Raw genomic sequence first — 24830 nt, 5'->3', positions numbered from 1 at the left:
AGACGAAGATGCTACGTTGAACTAGTGACGTCACACGTTTAGATCACATCCGAAATGAGGATATCCGCGATCGTTATGGAGTTGCACCGATCGTGGAAAAGTTGCGAGAGAGGCGTCTTCGATGGTATGGTCACGCAATTCGTGCAACTGAGAATTCACTTGCCAAGATTGGTCTGAACATCGAAGTCGATGGTAAACGACCCAAAGGCAGACCTAAACAACGGTGGCTTGATATGCTAGATGGGGATTTGAAAGCCTCGAGATTGCACCCAGATCAGGCATTCGATAGAGCCAAATGGCGAAGCCGATCACGACGAGCCGACCCCGCTTCTGAACGGGACAAAGGCTGAAGAAAGAAAAACAAGAAGATGATGATGAGCTTTTTTCCTATTTATTTGATTGGAAGGTGGGTGAGTTGATTGAGCGTCAGCTGAGCCCGAATCCTGATTTGTCAAGGATGTTTGCCTTCGTTTTTGTGTCTTGTTGCTGTAGGCTTATCACTTGCACATTATTGAGTGTTATGATAATGGAACTGAAGGATAGTCTCATCGAAAATCAAGTTGGGAAAAGGTAATATGTTAATACGAAATAGGCTTCCATAAAGGAAAAAATCGGGAAACATACAAAGCTTTTGCTGACAATGGTTTCGAATTTTATACCTTGATTCCTAATGTGCTATAAAAGGCCCTGCAATATTCTGGCCTGTCTCCATGTCAAATGGTAAGCTACCCCTTCCAGCAGGTTTGAATTGCTATAAGTTTTTTTGAAGAGGCGGAGCGGGCGGTGGCTGTGTTATACATATTGATAAGCTGATATTTCAATTGCAATGAAACAGCAGTATGATTGAACGGTTACAGAGGCACTAATTCACTGGTTAAAGCAAGTTAAATGGCGATCCAAAGTGCAGAGTTCGAAGTGTAAACAGAATACATCAAAGTTTCTTAGTTGGACTGCAAAAAACGGAGACAAATTAGGTGTTAATAAGCAATAGCAAGCACGGCAGGCGAAAAAATCATCAATAGGTACTTTGTAGAATCGGTTAGAAAAGTAAGAGGGGGCCGTGGGATAATTGATGGGGGAAACAGGAGTATTTTGTGAATGACTTTTTCAAAGAAAAAAGAAAATGGGTTCAGCGCGGAAGGGATGCGTAATTGCAATCAGAAACTTCCCCCACGGGCAATATGAGTGCTTTTTACGGTGTTGTATGCTCTTTATTCGTAGACATTTTCTAAGATTCGCCTGGAGCACCTGAGACAAAGATGAAAAACTTAACTGTCCTTGGACAACTGATACCGTAGACGTAGTGGGCAGGCGTTTTACTCGTTCCAAGTGCTGATGAGTAGATGTGAAATATTTGAGATATTTGAGAATATGAAAGGTCTCTTTTAATGTGTAAGGATGAAGTGACCCTTCTTTGAACTAAGAGGACCATACTACGGAAGTATGTCCACGAATATTATGGACTAGGAAATTATAAAAAATAACTAAAGAATCGACATCTATCAATTGATTGAAGGGATGAAAAATAAAATCAAACGTTCTGGAGGCTCGACTGAAGACATCAGCAAAATGAAGATTGAATTAAAATTTGCTGCTAAACTTCACACCGAGGTCCTTGTGAGAGGCAAACAACAACTTGAATTCGTGCGCTTGGAAGAGCATCTAAGGAAGGTAGAGTAATTAAATCGATAGTGGTCAAGTGCACCCTGTTTCCTTAAATTTTCCTGTTTTCTTTTCGCTCCCTTTTTCTTTTTCCTCTTCCTACATTGTCTTTCATTTTGTATTTTAAATATCTTCTTTTCATGATCACCTAGTATCTCAGAGATTTATTTAAAAAAAGAGAACAGCTTTCAAAGCTAAAACTTACTTAGATTGGTGAGCAATCGATTTTAGGATAAGGTGACTCTCTAGGAAGTAAAGTGAAGTGGTGGCGAGGAACGCTGGTCCGTACCCAATCGTGGATATGATTATTATAATTCTGACTGTGAGGTTGAATTGGAAGATGAAACATTCATGAAACCTTGAGGGTTAAATTGGAGGGGGCGTATAACTGGAGTGCATGGTTAGACCGGGGGAACTTGACCATTTAATGGACCGAAAATTGATGTCTTCACAGAGGATGAAAGGTAGAACAGGACATTGAATTAAAAGAATATTCGAAAATACATCTAGAGACTCTTCGACAAAATGACATTAGTCCCGATGTCTCGGGCATGTAGGGATCTGTTAACCTGGCCAAGTAAAAAAGCATTCATTTTGATGGTTGATGGGAATTACAGATGTTGGGGTTTAAGTTTGTTTACAATGTAGGCTGGAGGCTGATGACCCAAAGGACATCCTGTTAGAAATTCTGAATATTTCAAGAAAGAATGAAAAAAATACCTAGATTTAGTCAGCACTTATAAGTTACATGAAACATGATTACGCTTAAAAGTATATAGCATACATACGATTGCTAAGCATCCTTAAAAAATATACCTCCAAATATCAAACTAAAACAATTTGTTAACAAAAACTTGTATATTTATTATCTTACATTAAATAAATTACAAAACAAACAATAACAAAAAATATTTCTGTGATGGAAGGAATGCAAATTCAGATTACATATTTACACAAGAACACTCATTCTCAACACAACGACTAGCACAATTTTTCAACAATGAAATTTGTTTTTCTTCTCTATAAATAATACAATTGTCACACTTAATTCAAATCTGAATAAATATATAAATACATGAACAATTCCTAACTAGTCATCGTACAAGTCGAATTCATCCCTAGGTCGATACCAATCCTCGGTAGCATGTTCGTAGATGGCACGCTGCACCTCATCCTCAGCCGCATCGATAGGATGCCTCTGCTGGCGGGCTTTTGTATCTTGGTCCTGAATTGATGTCCTCGGACTTCGGGACGTCGATCGAAATTCCAGTGGAATATCATAACATTTGCATATGCAGCATGAAGGAAAGCGGAACCAGTCCGAAAAGATACCTCTGCATTCGTTGTGTGGGTCGTAGGCCAGGAGCCGATGCAATCGATACTGCTGTTCGCATCTACAACCGTCGCGGCAATACATTTGCTTATGCTCATGGGTACATTTCTCCCAGTGGACGTACTGCTCGAATGGGTAGAGATTCAGGAGGGCTAGGACCTCCCCTCTGGTGTTGTTAGCCCAGAATGGTGCAACGACTTCCTCCTTCACTGGGCATGCATTTCTGTGGATGAGAATGGAGTATGGATTAGTGCTTTTTTAAGATTGTCCCAATAATAGAAAAAATATTTTCAAAATACTTTCGTTAATTTGAATTGGTTGTTAATATAGTGAAGTCAACTTTCTACTTCTAGTTTCTACTCTAGTCATCGAAAAATCAAAAATCGTCCTTCTAACTAGGGACATTGTCAGTTAACTCTTGATTTGCTGCAATAGAAACTCCAGCCAATCATTTTCTTAAATCCGAAAAACTTACTGGGAAATTACGATTAAGTGGGGCGAATTTGGAAGATGCATCCTTTTTTAATTGGCCTTAGCAGAACTGATCCCCGACATTGAGGTATACGTCAGAAACACGGACGACTGACCTATGCTGACGATATTGGCATCATGCGAGGGACATCCAGAAATTTACAAACCGATCGAGCAGCCGGTGCGAGACAAAGCAAAGTATACGGTGGCACGACGTCACAAAGGACAAAACAAATCGGGAAACCGGAAGCTGGACGCTTTAGGTATGAAAGGTTTTGTGTATTTCTTTTATAAAGTCATTTGAGTGTGCATTAGTACCTAGCACGTAATATATACATATATTATGTGAGAATATCCACTTTCGTTTGATATTGACATTTAATGTCTTGCATTTGTAAAGAAACGACAACTTTGCTCTATTATAACTCTGTTAGTAACAGTACGATTTCCACCAAACTTAGTAGTAATGTAGTATAGCCTACATTACTGCAAAATTGTAGTCATACCGCCAATTACTAAAAATATAGTAATATACTATTATTAACTTTACAGATATCGTCATAGACGGTATTTCGTAGCCTAGATTTTTTGGTTGGCAATTTCTAAGAATGGGTCCCTAAAAGAAATGATAACTTTCGACCCCCCGCACTCCCCACCTTTCCAACAAATATCAAAATAAGAGGTTTTGGAAAATACTAACCGAAACCTCACAACAAAATACTAACCGAGACCTCACAATCATGATCAATTTCTATAACCGTCTCTGAGAAAAACGCGTGTGACAGACAGACATACAGACAGATGGGCAGACAGCCAGTAAAACGATTTTAATAAGGTTTTATTTTACACAAACCGGGCAATATCTATTGTAGAAAGAAGTAATGTGGCAGACCCGCGATGGCTTAGGCCAGGACATCAAACAGCTACTACGGGTATGGAATTGGTGAAGCTCGGCGCAAAAGCGACATGTTTGTTGTTCCTTATTATAAAAGCCTTAGACGGGACACCAGTTGTTGCGCCGTTAGTGATGACGATCTTTAATACAACGGACATCGATTGCCGTTTGTATCTTCGAAATACGTTCTCAATACTAATAAAGGATAAGCTTTGTTAAAAATAGGTTCCTTGTGTAGAAACCTAGTAGAAAAACTGACTTTAAGGGGCTATCTTCATCGAAGGGATCTTTCTCAACTGCAGAATTTGGCCCAGTATGAATAGAAAAACCCGAGGGTTGCCTATCTTCTTTGCAGAAAGATTAAAAGTAAAAACGTAAGGAGTAAAAGATGCAGAGCAATGAAAAACTCAAAGAACAACAAGCATTCCTGAGAAATGAGAGTCAGTCAACTTTTTTTTGTTTCGTTGCTGGAATAAATAAAATATCATTAAGTGTTATCGTGTACTTCCTTGACTGGGGGGCAACAGAACACTTTGGTAATGGTGCGATTTCTTTTCGTGACGTGGCGGCACTTAAGATATCTGTGAGAAATCAACATAATTAAGAACGGAACGTACGCAACCAAGGGAGTTTGAGAATCTTGAGCGTAGTACGTGGAAAAGAAAACATGTTACGAACTCAAAATGTGTTTGTCTGTACTAGGACTAGAGTACAATCTTTTGTCGGTAAGTAATTAGAAATGGGCGATTTCGGGATTATTCTCAAGGGCGCAAAAGCATTAATAAGGAAGCATGGGGAAACTGTGCATATTGCCTCCCAAACTGGCTCGGCATTGTACTTGAGCTTGAGCTTTAGGAGTAACCTAGTCGAAATCAACATTCGCTTGAATGATCAAGTCAGAATTGGTCCATTTTCTCGGGGTCTAAAAAAATAGAGCTCTGTAGGAGTTGTAGTGATTGAGTCGTTTTCTTTGCGACTATGGAAAAAGTATATTTCGAAGGAAGTGAAACAACTCTTTCGAACAAAAAAAGTTAAATACGCCAGCAGAACAAAGTCACAGAACGTATGAACATGACGATCATCTACTGATTCTCAACTGCAAACCCTGAAAGTCACTTTATATGGGAACTCTACTCAAGTTCCACCTATGTATCGAACGGAAAGGTTGTAGCCCCTTTATGGAATGATACTCTCCTAAACCGGCATCCTTTTGGGAGTAGGGTGCGTCGAGTTTCTAAAGCTATCTAAGAAAGGTTTTACGGTTGGTCATAGGGTCGCATCAATGGTTTTAGGTTGAGAATTATAGAAGGCAGTACATTAGCTTTGAGGGAGATGTCATGCTTTTGATAACACATACTTCAATTCGAAGGTCATTTGGACCAAGAACGGATCAACATTGAGATTTCCCATCTTACACAAATCATCCCTAACAAGAAAGAAGAAAACTAACTGAAAAATGGCAAAAGAAAGAAGAGTATAATGAAGGAGTCAGAAATTTCGAAAAATATTAGGAGAAGATGGCTTTACGGTTTCTTACCAAGGCAGAGGCAAATGGTCAGCCGCTGCCTCACCTCTGATGTTAAATGTTCCTTTATATAATTCGCAGAACACGAAGCCCTAAACCAAGGGTCCGTGGACCAAAAAAAGAGGGAGTAAGTTGCCTCCCACTTGGTCCGGTACGACATCAAGTGGATGCGGCCTTACGACCCCTCAACCCTTAAACAAAATATGTTCGAAAAATAGTTGACGCAGAGGAATTTATAAAATATTCCTTCAGCGACATATTGAAGAAGTAGAAAATTTGGGGGGGGGGGGGGGGGAACACTAAAGAAACGGTTTCAAATTTTGGCACAGTAGTCATACCAAGAAATAGCGACAATGTTATTTTGAGTCAGAATGAGTGTTAGGAGGGACATTTTGAGCTTTCGAAGATGGACAAATGCAAACCATTCCAAATGAAATCGAATTTCTCCTCAAATATGACACAACAGAGAGTCTATTGAGCACTAGTACGAGTGTTCGTGATGACGATAACAAGGACTGATCAGTCAATTTTTTCAGCAGATACCAAATTTAGAAATCGAAATGATGTGGAGTTTTGGCAGCATGCAAGAATGAAAGTTCAGTTCAGTATTCCTTGTAGCCCTTTCGTTATCTATCAGAGCACTTTGGGTTACGAAGGGATAGATATTAGCCGCATCGTCTTCCACCCGGGGTGGGTACGTAGCACTTGATACAAAAGCGCCTTGCTGATGAGGATTAAAGCACTGAATCTCGGAACTCAAGGTTTCATTATTCTGAGCCGCAGAGCGTGTTCGAGGTGAATCGGTTCTTGACGAATATATTTTTGGCATATTAGGCCAATTTGAACATATTGGCACCAAGAACAATTTTGCGAAAGAGTTCGCGGAGAAAGCAATCGACTGTGCAAAGAGCAGATCGCCGACATTCTACCAAAGGACTGTCAGACTAAAGAGTTGCTCAGAAGAATGAGAACTGAAGATAAGAATCCTTCTATCCGTTTTTGCTTGTAAAACTGCGCTACAATTGTTTTTTTGTAATAAATGGGTACGATTTGGTGTAAACCTTCACATTGACTTAACTACTGGGATATACCTTTTTATACTTCATAATTAATAGTTCGGTATATTGCACAGCATGCAAGAGGCCAAAAGCAAAAAGGTACTCCGCAACAAAATCAATAGGCAAAAAGTACACTGCTTACGCTGGAGTTAATCAGTAACATTGACAGGCACCCACCCATGGGGTATAAGTTGGCTACCGAAAAGTCGGTGCCTATCGATCACTCTGTTTCATAAAAGTGGTGAAGATGGAGGAAATCGTGCAGGTATTCTTTCCTGACTACCCTATCTGAGCAGACGTTGTCGATAAGAATGAATGTCCATTCTTCATTGTAGACGAACTATAAAAAGCAGTCTTGTCCATGACGGACGAAAAAGTTCCAGCACCATATGGTAATCCTAGGGGAGTGCTGCAGCAAATAAATAAAGGCATAGGTGTAGCGCGTAGCGTCCTCTCAGTATGTTGGACACATTGGGCAAACTGCTTGGGAAGTTCATCAAGTCAAGACCGCATGACGCAATAAGTGCTGTGGGAGACTTCTCACCAACACAATATGGTTTTATGGGTCGATTCACAATTAATGCGATTGAGGAAGTGGTTCAAGCAAAATACAAGTGAGACTAGCTGAGTAACACAGTCGCCACTGCCCACAAGTCGGGTTTCAATTCTGCGAGGTGGAGCAACATGCTCAAGGTGCTCGAAAATTGTTTCCATATTCCAACTTACCTTATGCGGGTATTGGATTATTTAAAGGATTATGTCCTGCTCTAAGAGATTCGAGAAGGATAGCGCAGAATGGAAGTCACATCGGGGGCTTTCCAGGGATCTATCCTTAGTCCGGATCTTTGAATGCTGCATGCACGGTTGAACAAGTTAAGCGCATTCTAGGAATGGTGACGTGCTGAATCAGCAGTTGTATGACTGAGCATGGATTCTTCCTAGCTAGCAACAATGAGATGGTTTCCATAGTCTCCCTATTGAGTTTGATAAAACCATGATCTTATCGAATCCGGCGGTGAAATAGTTCCGCATCATGATAGCCATGAAAATGAGCTTCTTCGAGCAGATTCGCAGTAGTTTAGAAAAGAGAATCGAAGAGTAGATGAACAACGCATTTCATCAAAGACGCGCAGCCGTGGTTCAATCGAAAGAACGGTGAGGTTGACTATTAGCTAACCCAGTTGCTAAGCGGACTCCCGTATTTTCAGTTTTATCTGTACACAATCGGAGAATCACGGTCGTGGACTGCATTTACTGCGGGGATGTGGTGGATGATGTCTACCTTACCGTCATCTTCTGTAGAAGGACGGAAGAGTGTCAAGCATTTGCGGGCGCCATAATTGAACCACGGGGTTTTGTTCCTACACTGAATAGGACTGGTCTGAGGTAATGAGCTAAAATGGTTCCGGGTTAGCGTCCTACACGCAACAGGGTGATGTTTCCCAAAAAAACTCCCTTCACAGAGGAGACTATGTTCGAAGTTCCAGGTTAAAATTTCGGCCATGATCACGGAGTTTTGTGATGGAATAGATAAAATGGAATAGATAACATTACAACATAACATAATTACAGTAGTCATGGATAAAAGATCTGAAAACTTATATATTTCAAAGGTATGGCGGAAGTTTTCATGGTATTTAGCTTTTAAGATAGTCTAAAAAACTAATTAAAATTTCTCCATGATCATAGAAACCGCAGTCCTTAAGCGGTTTTACAAAATTAGTATTGATACTACAGAATGCTAATAGAAATAAATGAATCTACTCTACTAATATCTATAAGATATTCTGGACACTTACACTCCACGCGCATTACCCACTTGTACTGTATCTTTGTCAACTGTATCTTGAAACAGTTGACCTTCCATATTCTGATTTGCCGGTCGCTTCTTTTTATCCATGAAATTCTCGTTTACTTTATTAATTTCTTCAATCAATGCATTTGGATCTGCTTCACTCGTCTTCGTTTTTGTACTATTCGCAGCACTCTTCAAACTTATAACCGGCTCCTTGAAACTAACAGTCGAAGTAACGTCTACCCGCTCTTCGACATTTTGTACTGTGTCCGTTCCAGGTATTACATCTTTTTCAGTATTTTGTTCAGAATCGATTTCAGATTTAATAATTTGTTGAACAACTCTTAGAGTTGTTGATATTGTTGCTGTTTCTGTTTTGTTCTGACTAAGATTAGGAGAAGGTACGACTTTGATATTATCTATCCCCGGATTCGATGTACTCGTATCTAGGATACTATTCGATTCAATATTGTTATCAGGATCTATTTCGGCCATGGTGGGATTAACTATGTTTGTTTCATTCTGCTTCACCGTTGTTGCTCCTGTTTCAACAGTAGGAGGACTTACAGTTGTTGTAGTTGTTGTTGTGCTGGTTGTACTCGATGCAGGACGAAAGTGTGGTTCGGTGAGGACATCATTGGTTCTAATATTTTGAAAGTCGGTGTGTAGTAATTTTGCGCGTCGGCGTGATCCATCACGAGAATATCGTGCTGCAGTTTCTTCAATATCTTCGACATCAATATCGTTATTCTGAATCTCGTTTCGTAGGATTGATATGTGGCGGACGTCACCATACATTCGTTTCATAAGTCCTTGATTCTCATGAACGAATCTTCGAACGGCATGCCAAGGGTATGCAGGCCCTGGCAAGTTACAGTAAGCTTGCTCTCTCAAGTCGCATGGAATTGAGGCCAGAAGCTGTGCACGTCCTTTTCGTGATGTTTTCGGGCTGCAGGATGTGGCTGAATCGAAACCAATACTGTCTATCGGCGGTATAATTGTGATCAGTATGTAGAGCCATATTATCTGAAAGGGGAAAAGTTGGTTGGTTAGTTTTTTTCACTTTGGTCGGGTTGAGACTAAAATACTGCAATACAAACTTGTGGGTGAGAAAATGAAAGACTTGAGCCAGAAGCGTTATTTGTAGATTTTAAGTGCGTAGAATTTGGATGCTCACTCAATTTGCCACCAAAAGAAATAATGAAGTGGTTTAATTTAATATTTTTTTCTTTTGAGATCTTATCGATTATAAGGGATTTTGGTTAGTGGTTTATTTAGATTTGTGATAATCAACATTTTGTTGATGTAAAGTTCTAATATGCCTTCAACAAGGTGAGCCTTGATAAATTTATGGCTGCCGTGATTTGTATAATAGAACAAATGATTTGAACAATTTTATGACTTATAAGACCCATCTTACGAGACAATATACAGGATAGATAATGACCTTGAACCCTAAAAGCTGCTGCGACACTTCGTGGAGAATATTAAGTTTTCATTTGAATTGCCTTCTTAAATGGTTACGAAAAGGACGGCTCGAAACTGGTAGAGAGGTAGAAAGTCAGCGGAGATCTTTTGACAAAGGATTGATGACTAAGGAAGAATATCTTGTTTCCTTTAACTCACTTGCAGGATATTGGAAACACTAACTTTAGAAATCGAAGGAGATCAAGAAATAGCTTTTATTTACTAATAATTGAATTTATTTGATAATAATTGATATGAATTGAATTGATTAATTGATTGATTGAATTCGGTTAAAATTAATATGATGATATACTAAAGAAAACATTGTACTTAGCAATAAGACAGGAAAGTGACAAAACTCTTTAAGTTTTCGGAATTTGACTAGTTGTAGACAAAATTAGCAACGGTGTGTGACTTCTTATTTCAATACCATCTCAAGCTTTGGTATGATGTATTAGTAAAAGTATTTTGGTCATAAATTAGGAACTAAAAAGTTAGGAACAATTTCCTCTGGTCGTTTTTGAAGTGGCTATCTAATTTTTAGTGTAAAGACCAGAGTACTTAGTCGTCCCATTAATTTCCTTAATTAATTGGGCCTTAAGTGCCTTAGCGCTCTGAAATATCAAACCATAGACAACAGGTTACGAATACTCAAATGTTCACGCAAACCTGAAAATGCAACACCTTCTGATATTTTTTCGGTATCAGTTACCTTTTTTGGAACAGTTGCCGGATGTGGTCGACCAGAAGTTGAGCGCCATCGGTGTTTATCCGAGCGTGTTTAAGTTCGCCGTACTAATTAATAATTGATTTCTCTGGTGCAGATTCTCCACAATACCCTCTTTTACAAGTATTTTTTTTACATTTGCAATTAGTACTTATTTACTTCCTCCTTCTGGGCTTAGCTACTTAGCTAGCTAGCAAGTTGAACCCGTAAAATCTTAAAAACCTTCAAAAGTTATTATATTTTAAGCTTTAAACAAACCGGGAGTTTCCAGTAAAAATTAGAGTTTTATGCTTTAAAAATGATCTTCTTTTAACAATATTGTATAAAAAGTGTGTGCAACATTTTAATAATAATCGTTGGATTGGAACTGGATCAGGGCCTTGAAGTTTGTTAGAGCTCTTCATTCAAGACCCAAACGGTACACTACAGGATTACAGTACCCAATAGGAGGCAATGTGGTCAGCATTGCGCTCGTCCGAGATTATTACCTTGATTTGAGTCACAAGCGGGGTCGGTTGCGCAATTTTGTTTCATCAAAGGTCTTATCTGGATGTAGCCACGAGGCCTTCAAATCACCATCCCGCGTATCAAGCCGGCCTTTGGTCGCTTACCATTGACTTCGATGTGCAGACCAATCTTGGCAAGTGAATTCTCGTTAGCGCGAATTGTGTGACCATACCATCGAAGACGTTTCTGTTGCAATTTTTCCACGATCGGTGCAACCCTATAACGATCGCGGATATCTTCATTTCGGATGTGATCAAAACGTGCCATGCTACTAGTCCAACGCAACATCTTTATCTCCATTACCGCAAGACGCCGTTCATTGCCTTTTTAGTCGGCCAACACTCAGAACCATAGAGAGCGACAGGACGGACGACATCGCGGTAAATTTTAGATTTGAGACGTTCGCTGATACGTCGATCAAAAAGAACACCAGTTGTGGAACGCCACTTCATCCAGGTTGCGTTAATGCGTGAAGCAATTTCATTACGCAGTTCTCCATTGGCTGATAGCGTTGATCCGAGGTATTTAAATCACTCAGTTCTGGGCAGATCACCGCCGCTGACAGTGACTGCGCCTGTTTCATGGTGATCGGTCGTCAAAAATTCAGTTTTGTTTAGATTCAATCTGAGACCGTGTTGCATGAGGCGATCATTCCACCATTGGACAAGTGGTTCAAAACATCACTTACATAAAGCAGTGTATAGGACGCTGAACGTTTGTTATCCCGTGTGAAGTTGTCCATAACAAGAACAAAGAGGAGTGCTGAGAGGGCGCTTCCTTGATGAACACCAACAGAAACATGAACCGGTTTTGATCCATTTTGTACACTTCGAGCTTTACTTTTCGAATCATGGTAAACTAATTTAACCCAGCGCACGAGTTCTTCTGGCACTAAGTTTTGTCTTAGAGCATACCAGATAAGTTCGTATGGTATACGGTCAAACGTTTTCTCTAGATCCAGAAATGCGATGTAAAGAGGGCGTTGCTTCTCCCGGTATTTCTCCATGAGTAATCGCACAGCATGTATTGCGTCAGTAGTCCCGTAGTTTTTGACAAATCCGCCTTCATTCACAGTTATTTCAATGATTTCGCGAATACGGTTGCCAAGAATGCGTTCAAAAATTTTCATGGCATGGGAAAGTAACTGTCGGACGGTAATTTGAAATTCCATATTGGAACAGTGGTACTTTCTCGCCAGTCAGATGGTATTCTACCTTCCTCAATAACCCAATTAAAGAGTTCACTGAGCAACAGTGTTGGGTTCCCGCTCTTTGCTTTCCAGAGCTCAGATGCAATGTCGTCAGGTCCTGTTGCTTTCCCCGATTTCATTCATTTTATTGCTTCTTCGCCTTCAGTTACGCTGACAGGTGGGACTGCTCCAAATGTTGGCAATGTTTGTGGAAGTGGAGGATGTGCGAATTCTTCAGTTGAAATCTGCTCAAAATATTCTCGCCATCTATCCGTCGCGGCTCGACTGTCGCTAAGCAAAGTGCCGTTCTTGTCATTAAAACAACAGAAGTGTTCGATATCCTGTGTGCGTTCGTTTCGGTTGGTGGTGGTAAAATGTCGGCGTCTTATGAGCATATAGTCGATTTGCGTTTTACTATTCCCACTATAAAATGTCGGAAGTTGAGATAATCGTTTGATGAACCATGTATTGATAAGTACAAGGTCATGTGTGTCTGCAAAATCGATTTTGCGCTCACCACCATCATTGCGCACTCCAAACCCCTTTCCCCCATGGCCCTTTTGCCTCCTGCCTTTTCGCCCACATGACCATTGAGGTCGCCGACAATGATGATGTAGTCATCAGTAGGTACGTTACAAGTTTTTTCATCGGGAAGTTGCAGGAGGCATCCTTCTCGGCATCAGGTCGGCCTGTCTGTGGTTCGTACGCGGTGAAAAAGTGAATAGTGCGATCAGATGGTGTAATGGTGAGCTTCATCAGCCGGTCATTAAATCGTTCGACTTTTTTAATGGCGTCACAGAAACCATCAGAGGTGGCAATGCCAATACCATATTGAGTATGTGGGGTATCAAAATAGAGAAGTTTATGGCGAATTTTACCGCGTTTGCGTTCTATGTCGCCGCTTTTGGAATCAAACCAACGGGTTTCTTGTAAAGCGCAGATATCAGTTCGCCTTTTCCGAAGAGCTCTTGTGAGTTCCTCGGTCTTCCCAGTTAGGGTGCCAACATTTAGTGTGCGGACAAGTATTTGTTTTGTTCGGACTAGCTTACTTACGTCCTGACGCCGTCCATGCGTCAAGAATCCTTGGTCAATTCTCGACAGGACCGGGACCCGTCCTGCCGCGTCGACTGAGGTGGCCCTATCATTTTTCCGAGGTTTGCGAAATGATTCGATCATCTTATTTCTAACGACATTGGATGCATTTGCTTGGTCTGCCTGTCGCGGGGGTTGCCACCAAAAGAGATCATAGTGAACGCCCTAGCATTTTTCCGAGGCTTATGACTTAACCATTTTGCTTTTAACGACATTGGATACATTTGCTTGGTCGGCCTGTTGCCGGACCTGCCACTAAGAGAGATCAGGTAGGATTTAACATAGTGGAACAACTCCAACTGTACTTTATTTATCTCTTTTCCTGATTTCAGCATTTGATTTTTGTTTTACTGAGAATAGTACAGAGTACGTTGCCTCAAAAACTCTTTCTTTACCTGGCTTGGGTCCAGCAGGCTATGTAAATAACATGGTGAAGTTGCAAGAGAGGGAAAATATTCCATTGAAATTGCTCAAGGAGCTCATTTGGTTGCATCGCCACTGTGGAAACGGGTGTTGTCATTGGATAAAAACAATCCTACAAGACAACATCCCTCTTCCCTTCCACGACTTTTCCAATATGTTAAGTTTCAAAATATTGTAATGTATTGTAATTGAGGTGAGTTTTACTTCGGCTTTGTCATTGTGAATCCACGTTTCAATTTGGATCACAATTAATCTGAAAAAAAATTTATTCCATCGAGATAAGTCAGCATCTTGAAGGATCAGCAACAATAGTTTTTTATAGCTTAAATGTTACCTAATGATTTTGAAAAGAGAGAAATTTTTGTAGATTTAGCAGGCAACCCTCTTATGGTCAACTTATGGCTCTCTCTAAACATGTCATCAACCTGATAAATCTGGGCTGTAGTTATAAACTGTATAAACTGATGTCTTTGACACCCATCATCAGGCGTGCAGGTATAAAAGTTTGTTTTGTATTTCTTATGGAAGAATATTTTGATACACGACAGTTAACAGTATTTACTTTAGATGATGTTGGGTTGGGTTAGATTAAATTTACACTAAACACTATATATAACTTTGTTAATAATAATAGAGTTCTTACTAAACTTTCCAGTATGGTGGCCTACATCAAAGTCAATGTTACTGTAATATCTTTAGATTTTAGATTTTTCTGTTAAGTAGTTTCTGAGAATGGGCCCGTGATTCATAGGAGCATTTTGTCCCGATAGCTGAGTGATTAGAGCACAAGGTTGTGGTACGCAAGGTCGCTGTTCAAATCTCACTGGTGGCAGTGGGATTTCTATCGTGATTTCATGTCGAATACTAGTCAACTCAGCTGTGAATGAGTATCGGAGTCAATTTAGGGTAATAATTTCTGGGCGAGCGCAATGCTGACCACATTGCCTTCTATAGGGTACTTAATCCTGTAGTGTACCGTTACGGTCTTGAATGAAGTGCTCCAACACAATTCAAGGTTTATGACTTGCAGTTTCTTCCAGGGCAGAGGTGAGGCAGGATCTGATGAGTTGCCTCTGCCCTGGACGAAACCGGAAGTCATAAATTTTCCAACTTGCGTGCTTGCCCAAGGATGAGGCCATTAAGCGGACGGCGGACTTAGGAATCCCTCGATTTTTATACACTTCAAGGCCCTGATCCAAAATGGATTGTTGCATCAACTATTATTTCTGACAACTTACTCCCCTCCTTTTAACTCCGATTCCAGAACCTTGGCTTGGATCATAAAGTGCTAATTAAGACCATTCATTTGATACCCCACATGATTATATTCGAAGAAAACCCTCCTCTTAAAAAAACCAAGGACTAACGGTTTTGTCCAGAGAGGGTTTTGTCATAGAGATAGTTGCTAGAATATTTCTGGTACGTATAGAAGAAGACCTTAATAGTCTGATCGACAAAAAGCATGCAATTTTCCTATATTTTTCGGACGAAAATCCATTTCAGTCAATGTTGGGTATGTGAAACAAATCCGGAAACCGGAAGCTGGGTGCTGCAGGTATGAAAGGTTCTGCTTACTTCTTCTGTGAATATATCTGAATGTAGAACTATCCAATTTGTACGTAGCCCGTTATGTATATGCATTTAGCATGTCTGACTACCCACTTTAGTGTGATATTGATATTTACTTGCAGCAAATTGATCGGGTAAAGTCAACTTTGAGCTACTGTAACTTTGCGACTAATAGTATGATTTTGATCAAACTTGGGGATAATTTGCCTCATATTATATTTTATAATAATACCAACTTTTATAACTCTAGGATAAACTTAAGGGCGGTTTTATGCAATTTCCACAAAAATATGGAAATATTATTAACTTAATTTGGACAGATCTGATATGGAGAGTATTTTGAGGCCTGGGCACCATATAGACGCAGCTTCATGATTTTTTCAGATTTTTCGGTTGGGTAGTTCCTGAGAATGGGTCCGTTAAAAAAATCATCACTTTCCACCCCTCCCACTAGACAGACAGACAGACATTGAACCGATTTTAATGAGTTTTTTTTTGCAAAAAAAACCTAAAAAAGATTCAGAAATGTGCGTATTTCTTTAATTTTTTCTCAATAATAAGCGTAGGTGTTAGGGATGGTCAGAGAAACCTCGGGGTCATTCTGGTCTTTGCTAGTATCTACATTTATTACAGTATATCTATAACAAATTTATACCAACCTGAAAGCATGGAGGTACCATAATGTTAGTTACTTATTGGATACCTATGGATGCTAATAAAAGTACATTTTCATTTCAAAGAACAGGCGCAATCGGCATGAATGGTAAACTTATATAATTTAGTTGCCACATCTGTATGATTGAGTTATGGAAATGTCTTCCTGAATTTTTAGGACATACATTGATGTTTGAAAGTTTAATCCTTTCTGATGTTATATTCTTGGGTATATTTGTCCTATTACGTTTTCTAATCTAGAAAGTGATCTTAATTCTGAAATATTAAGCGACTCTTGAATGTTTATATATATATTGTCGAAATTTTAAGTCTGGTTTCGAAGATATGCTTCTTGTTTCTATAATGCTTTTCATTCGGAAATAAATGATCGCCATATACTCTCTGAACAATTCTCTGTCTTCCTTTTTAGTGTGGGCAAACCAAGGTCTGCTTTCTGAATTTCACAATAATAAAGTCTTTGTACTATTTTGGCTGATGATCTTCTTTTGTAATCGCTTGGTAGCCACTCAAAATGGGCAGAATAAAGAAAATAGCCACAACAACGATATAATTCTGAAATCGACACAATTAATATTGTATCATGATTTGTTTGCTCTAGTATTGTCTGTTCTGTGAATTAGACGGCTACCAATGTGGAGGCAGAAATTGCAAAGACACAATAAATCGGGATATATATCAAAAATAGTTAAATAACACATTAACAAAAAAATTATCTTATTTTCGAGGAAAAATAACCCCCTAATCTTCATAATTACATAACTAGCAATACTAAAATAATCTTTATCTCATGACAATAGTGAACCGATAAAAATAACTAGCACAGATACCAAAGTGTTCTTTTGCATTAATCAGTATACAAGAAAGTTTGAGAAAAAAACTTTTACTCAACCTATTTCTCTTGTGCATGCTAATTACTTGCTTTACCATACGCCATTCAACTATAAACATTTGTCCACCATACAATGTCAAGACCATCCACGATATTGTTTAGTAAACGTGACTGTCCAACTCTCATAATAGTTTATCGTTAGTTTGTAATACAAAATTAGCTGAGTTGCCAGAGAATAGATACCATAGGCCACCCGGACGATAATTTAGCAATTGTGAATTTAACTAATGTAAGGTTGTACTACTTCTTAGGCTGTTGTTAGTTCTTTTTAGAGAATATTGTTTTAGCTTTGTAGACATACATGCAAATCTATCTAGTATGAACAGCTGGGCATTTTACGAAAGAGTTACTCATCGCTTATGTTATATATATCAACTTCACACAAAACTATATCTTTCTGATTAGCTTGTCTTCTCTGCATGATCACTTTTTGCTAATTTTTATCATTTCCAATTCACTGAACGATATATTATATATGATATATATTTCCCTCTTCATTCTCTTCGACTTATACCCTTTATCTTTTCTGATGTCGTAGCAAAATAAAAATCTTATATTAAAATAGTTCGCAAGTTCCTATTGATTCTAATCTTGCTTTCTACCAAATATACAAAAAATACAAAAACTGAAAACTGGGTTACTCGCCTAAGTTTTTTGTTTAAGTCAACGTTCAACCAAATTTTTTTGTTCATTATAATTCGATTAGAGATTCTTTACCAATGTCGGTGCATTTTTCATATTATTATATTAATTTCCATATGATTATATGATATACATATATTTTACTTTCATAAATTAGAAACCTTATGGGGTTTCAAAACTATCTAATTCCGTTGAGAAGGTAGATAAAAAGGTCACGCTTTTCAAAAAATAATTATGTTCTTCTTTCATTCTTTTCACAATAGTTTCAACTAATCCAAGAAGAAACGCTTTTGTTGCAGATTGCAGTTAAATGCAAATGTATTATATTACATTGAATAGCCTTTTCATGGTCATTTGTTATGAAATATTCGCCGATATATTAAAAATGGAAATGCAGTTTAAAGCCAATTGAGCTTTAAAATGTTAAAAACTACAAAAGATTGAGGAAAAAATTAGTATGTTACTATATATTCAATGTATCTATAGTATATCGATGACACACAAAAATAGTTGTGTTTAGCATTAATTTTATTAAGTTTGAATTTCGTGCTCATTACATCAACGGCTGATTTTTTGAATGAGATGTACTGCCTTGAGGGTGTTAGTCGATATTTGTCGTTGCTAAATAATCTTTTCTGGATTAGACTTAACGGATAGAGTTGCATTATACCTTGCTTAACTTACATTTTGCCATTTTATTTTTGATGATTACCTGGTAGGGTTTAACCCTTAGTAGTAGTGCAATTCTTAGAATTCTGGGACTCATTGCAAACTGTCCCCTTAGAAGGTCATCATTGAATGGTCTAATTTGAAACCTCTTTTCTCGGGCAGGATTTTCTTCTAGGAGTATAAATGCTCCTCGTGCATTATCACCGTATTTGGTTATTTCAACAGCCCAATTTCACTGCCATTTATGTCATACGTCCCCGCTTTCGTGCTTCCCGGTTGCTAAGAGCACATTGGTCGAATGATATATGTATGTATGCTAATTTTTGGAGAGTGAAAGACGTGAATGGCATAAATGATAAGAACAGTGCCGGCTTTGCAAGGTGAGGCGACAAGGTGGAACGAAATTTTCGACTAGACAGATTATTAGAATATGATCCAGCCATTAGTAAAAAATTGTTGGACTTTATGATGGCTTTGGCAAATTATTAAATCTAGTATCACCTTGGAGACAGGTGTTAAACCCATCACCAGCAATTGGGCTAAGGAAATTAACCTCTTTATTACTAGTGTTCACTTCGAAGTGACAGCAGCGGTGGCATCACATCTTCTCTTGATGTATTAAACATTTGTTGTTAGACATCAGTGGGCTGAAGAGCAGCTTTATCGCTTGCGACATAATCCCTAGCGTTGTCAGGGGGTCGGGGCGGTCAAAGGGTAGTGTAGGTCCCAGAGCAAAACGTGGATTGGTACCCACGATGGAACATAAAACCTGTGGAACGCCTGCTGAACCAATGCCAACAGCTCTACTACCAAACCCTATCTCCATCTCCATGTGGTGATCGCAGGGAGTTCTTTCTTCATGAAAATCTGCAGGCAGAGACGGATAAAGACGAGTCTCCCGCGCCTAAAAACGGGACAAAATATAGCAACTGCTCCCCCAGGTTGGAGGTTAGTTAGGGCTGGCAACCCTACACGGAAAACCAAAGTTACAAAGCCACAAAAGGAGCCTCGTATAGGATGGATTTCAAAACGACGAACCCGGCAACGACAACGGAATAACATTTTCTCATGGAACGTGCGCCCCTGTACAGCAGATACCCGATACTCTGTCCCAATATAAGGCTGATGTAACAGCGTTGCAAGAGATGCGATGGACAGGGACCGGTTTCCTGGAGAAGAGCCGCTACACCATATATTATAGTGGGCATTCAGTAAATCATGTGCTCGGAGTAGGTTTCTAAGTCAGTCAAAAAAAGAAACCAGCGTTTGCGAGGCAAATTTATAAATATAAGCCTCATAAACGTTCACGCCCCTACAGACGAGACTGCAGAGTCGGAGAAGGATACCCTTCTACGAGGCAGTAGAGCGGGCCTTCGAAGCCTGTCCCAAGCATCATATCAAAATCATACTTGGGGATTTTATCAGTCGAGTAGGCATGGAGTCCGTATTTAGACGATACGTCGGCTCCCATAGCTTACATACGGACTGCGGATTATTCAGTTAGCAGTATCGAATGAAATGGTTTGCGCGGAAAACAGTCCACAAACAGATGTGGGCCTCTCCAGACTGATCGATCGCCGCCGCCTCTCAGCCTTGATGAATGTAAGAACATATAAGGAGCCAATATAGACTCGGACCACTATCTCGTTGGCACAATGCTCCAAACTCAAATTACGATACCACCTACAATCTTCTCTGACAATCAAGTGAGATTGAATACTGAAGCTATTCACAACACAGCCCGTCGTAACACCTCTAAGGAGGAAATGGATGCCGCAATAACTTCAGCTAACACATGTCTTGGAAATGAAGCATCAACAAATGATCTTCACAACTGCATTCAAATTGATTCATTCAGTGTGAGGTAAACGCTGAAAAATGTCTCTTCCGCACAACATGGGGCCGCACTTGCAAGTTAACCGTATCTCTCATCTAGATGGCAGCAGTGCCAGATATATCGGCATACCACGGTGGTAAGCTCCTATATCAGTACTGCTTACTGAGGAGTAGCAAGCTAACTATTCATTCTTGTACCCTCTACTCCATTTGGTTTTGAGCAGTTGCACTCCTGAGCATGTTTTCTTGCAGGATGTGGATGATGGTGCTTGCCTTTCTACTTTCTGTCAGCCTTCTTTGAAAGCCTGGTTACGCCTAGAACCGGGAACATGAGCCGCATCTTGTTTTTGCAGATTGCGGTCACAACACTTTGCTGCCTCACAAATCTTTTTTTTTGTGTCCGGATTCGCCACATTTGTAACACAAAGTGCTTCTGTCCCGCCCCTTTCAAGCCCCGGCTATAAGTCGGCATGTCCAGCAATTAAAATGGCGGGTTGGAACTGCCCTCTGCCTTATTTTGAAAATAATCCACCTGATCTCTATTTTCCCCGCAATGGAGAAGTTGACTCGCTGTCTTTTCAGGGACAGTGACAATGGATAATTTTTATCCTCCGGAGTAGACCGACGCAGCTCCCACCTTAAAGTTGCTCACATCTGGGTAATTAATTTTGATCACTCCATCCATCTCTTCCGAATTACTGAAATAATCCGGATCCCTTATTTCGCGGGTGCCTAGAATGCTGTGTACTGTCTCGCAGAATGTACTCTTCTTTTCTGTTTTCGACCCAAGCTCAACAAGTATATCGCCCATCTATGTAAAAATTACTCCATTTCAAGACACCTGGAAACGACGACGACCAAGCAAATGTTTGATCTTGGAATGTACGCTCCCTGAACAATCAGGGGTGTCAAGGCCCTCCTTCAACAGGTCGAGATTTGCAAATTGAGCATGATTGCAGTCCAGGGAAGAAATTGAATTGGTAGCGAAATATGCGATATGAATTCGAACATAATTTTCAAAAGTGGCAACCAATCGGGTCATAAGGAGTTTGGAGTTGCATTTATAGTGAGCAAACTGCTCAAGTCGCACGTCACTGAATTTAAACCTATCAACGAGAGGTTGCGTGCAACTGAAAATAGGACTCGTTTTTCAAGGTTTAGCTCGGAATTGAAAGCTGGCATCGGAGAACCACTGGAGGACACAGCCTCCATGAGGAATGCAATCATAACGATCAACGATTAATTGACTTCGCCAGAAGTAGAAATCTTGTCACAAGCTTTACGTGCTTTCCGCACCGGCTTATTCACAAACAGAGCTGGAAATCACCAGACGCATATACCGTCAACCAAATTGGCCACGTCCCCATTAGTAAAATTTGAGCATCCAGTGTATTGGATGTACGATCCTATCGAGGAGCAAACTGCGGTTCAGACCATCACTTATGGAGGCAACATATCGGTGCAGAATCTCCTCAGTGCACCAATCGCCCTTGAGGAAAAACTATCACATATGGTACACGACATCAGCAACACAGATGTACATGGGTTCTGGGGAGAACTTAAGGCACTATCAAGGAAGTCGCAGAGAAGGTCGTAGGATACAAATCCCAGCAAACGCGAATTGACTGGTTTGACGATGAATGCAGAATAGAATTTCGCCGTGTGGTCACTGACATAAATAAAAACGTCGGGCGCGAACTAGATTCCAACCGAGCTGTTAAAATCCGGTGGAATGGGTCTACTAGATGCGATACACTAACTACTGCTGTGAATCTGAGAGGACCGGGAGATCCAAGACGACCGCGCATCATCTGTCCGATCCAATAAAGAGGTGATAGATTCCATTGTGAAAATTACAGAGGCATTTCACTAGTCTGTTCGTCCGATAAATTACGGACGAAAGTTTTAGAGAATAGAATAAGACCATACGCCGAGCGACTCATTGGCCAATACCAAGGCGGTTTCAGGCCGGAACGTTCCACAACCCACCAGCTTTTTACTGTTAGACTAATCCTGCAAAAGTGCTGGGAATATAACGTCAACATGTGCCAAGTTTTTGCCGACTTCAAGCAGGCATACGACAGTATAGATTGTGGAGTACTGTATAACATAATGCTCCAATTTGGTATACCAACAAAACTAGTACGACTGATGAAGGTGACTATGACCAACTCCATCTCACAGAACAGGTTGACAGATCCTTTTGAAACACGTACTGGTTTGAAACAGGGAGACGGACTGGCGCCGACGCTCTTTAACCTAGCATTCAAATACGCTATCCGAGCAATAAGTCGACACATCAACATTATGTCCCGAAAACTGACCGACGCAGAGGAACTTCTGCAAACTCTTGACATTGCTGCAAAAGAAGACTACGCATCAATGAGAACAAAACGAAAATAATGATGCAATCAAGATGTATTACTCTAGCTCATTCGAGCAACAATGTAGGAGACCTCAACATCGAATTCGTAGACAACTTTATATATCTGGGTAGTATAGCCTGTGAAAGGACGCCAATGAGATTGAGGAGGTCAAGCGATGGATACAGCTGGCGAATAAGAATTTCTTTTCGGTCCTTCTCATAATGAAATCGAAGCATGTGAACAGAAACACGAAGCTCCGCGTATACAGAACCGTCATACGACCAATGTTATGCTATGGGTGTGAAACCGGGACCCTAACCAAACCAACCGAAAATTTGCTGAATGGATTTGAAAGGAAAGTTCTTTGGCGAATTTTCGGAGCAGTTCGCGACCGTGATGGATAGCGCATCCGGTGCAACCATGAGTTGTATGAACTGCACCATGAGCTAAAAGTCTCGAAATTCGTTAAACTGCAACGCCTTCAGTGGGAAGGGCATATCCAATGAATGCGCGACAACTACATGCCTAAAAAGGTTATGCACAGAAGACGTCTCGATGGAGCAAGACTAGGAAGAAGACCGAGAGCGCGGTGGGAGGGCAGAATATATACGGACGTAGAGCAACTACCGGGCTTCCAAGATCGGAGGACGCGGTCACGGGATCGAGATAATTGGAGGATAACGATCCAGGCGACCAGGGTCCGATGCCGGGCTGTAGTGCCACGATGATGATGATGAGGAATTATAAAAAATATTGAATAGTGAAAACTTTATTTCGTTAAATTCGTAGACATTTCACACACTCACATTTGCCATGCACTCAAAGCTGATTCACAGCGACCACATAACAAGTTTTGCGTTTTGCTAAAGCTCCAAATCATTATCATGTGATTTAAAGTCGTTGTACTTCTTCTTATGGTGCTTCGTGAAAACAATGTTTATAAAAATATCCAAAAACAAATCAAGAGCTTAAAACCAATATCGAAGATGTGATCGCAAAATAGAGCCACAATTATCCAGAAATTAGCTTCAAATTTTTTGAAAGAATCGTCGTCTGCCGATTTGGTCCTGGTGGATATTTATCTTTTTTGTTCATAAATGGTAAAATCTCTACAATATGCTTCAAGAAGAACTAAGGATATTTCATAAAAAATATATGTTTCTTTTAAAACCTAGAAAAAGAACGTCCCCATTAGTAGTACAATAGATAAACTAGTATAGACCAGGTTACTGGCTTAAATCTTTTGTTGTCGTGAAAATGTAGCAAACTTGATTAGCAGAGCGAGGAAAGATTTAATTTGCAACATGATCATTGTAATCACGGTATTAAATTCGATAAGTGAATAGTACAAATGCAACAGTTATATTTCATAAAAAATTTGATGATTATCCGGCATCACCTGGGAGAGAGTCAATGAGCTTTTTAAATAATTCTCTTTTTCATGCTGATTGATAAAATCGATTTTCCGGATTGAACTGCTGAGCTAAGCGGAAGATCAAATATGTTACCTAATAACTGTTAAACCCAATACCTTCCAATCATCATAAAAATAAAATTTGTGGTATAACTTAATGGTCATTAGCTCCCATGAAAATGAAAGTAATTCTGTTGAAGACCAGCATCACTGCTGCATCATCATGATAAATAGAAATAACCAGTGATATTTATTTTTATAATTTACTAGACATAATTTCCCATTCAAATACGAATGGTATATCAGTGAAAGTTATTTAGTAGTCTTTATATGAAACTGAACATTTTTCTTTGAATTTCTTTGTTACACTTTCATGCAGTTATAGCACAGTCGTCAATAACGAAGGTCATTGAATGGCTAATTCAAACATGCCTGTAATCTCCAAATTAATTGAGTTAGTTTTGAGTTAAAAACTTGCAAACTGACAAAAACTTTATGGCTACCAGATTGTACTTTTGGAAATGAGTTTCAGCCCACTCGTATCGCGTTTACTCTAGATTGGCTTTAATGAATACATTGCATCTCCGACAAGAGAAAAGAAAGTGAGTATGAATAATTATTGGCTT

At 39.7% G+C, this 24830-nt stretch overlaps 1 protein-coding gene across 1 annotated transcript in view; it reads right to left on the bottom strand.

Moving 5' to 3' along the window:
• Window positions 1-2544: 2544 nt before the first annotated feature.
• The window catches only part of LOC119647198 (protein spaetzle 4), a 46008-nt gene continuing 23722 nt past the window's right edge, over window positions 2545-24830 (bottom strand). The window contains exons 2-3 of the mRNA XM_038048010.1: window positions 8744-9765; window positions 2545-3218 (exon numbers count right to left, since the gene is read on the bottom strand). Of these exons, the coding sequence (XP_037903938.1) occupies window positions 2753-3218; window positions 8744-9765 (1488 nt within the window). The 3' untranslated portion in view covers window positions 2545-2752. The remainder of the gene's footprint in view (window positions 3219-8743; window positions 9766-24830) is intronic.

Source organism: Hermetia illucens, chromosome 1 (assembly GCF_905115235.1).
Source record: "Hermetia illucens chromosome 1, iHerIll2.2.curated.20191125, whole genome shotgun sequence".
Lineage (NCBI taxonomy): Eukaryota > Metazoa > Arthropoda > Insecta > Diptera > Stratiomyidae > Hermetia > Hermetia illucens.
Note: the sequence above shows the minus strand (reverse complement) of the source record. Positions and strands in the feature narration are given on the sequence as shown.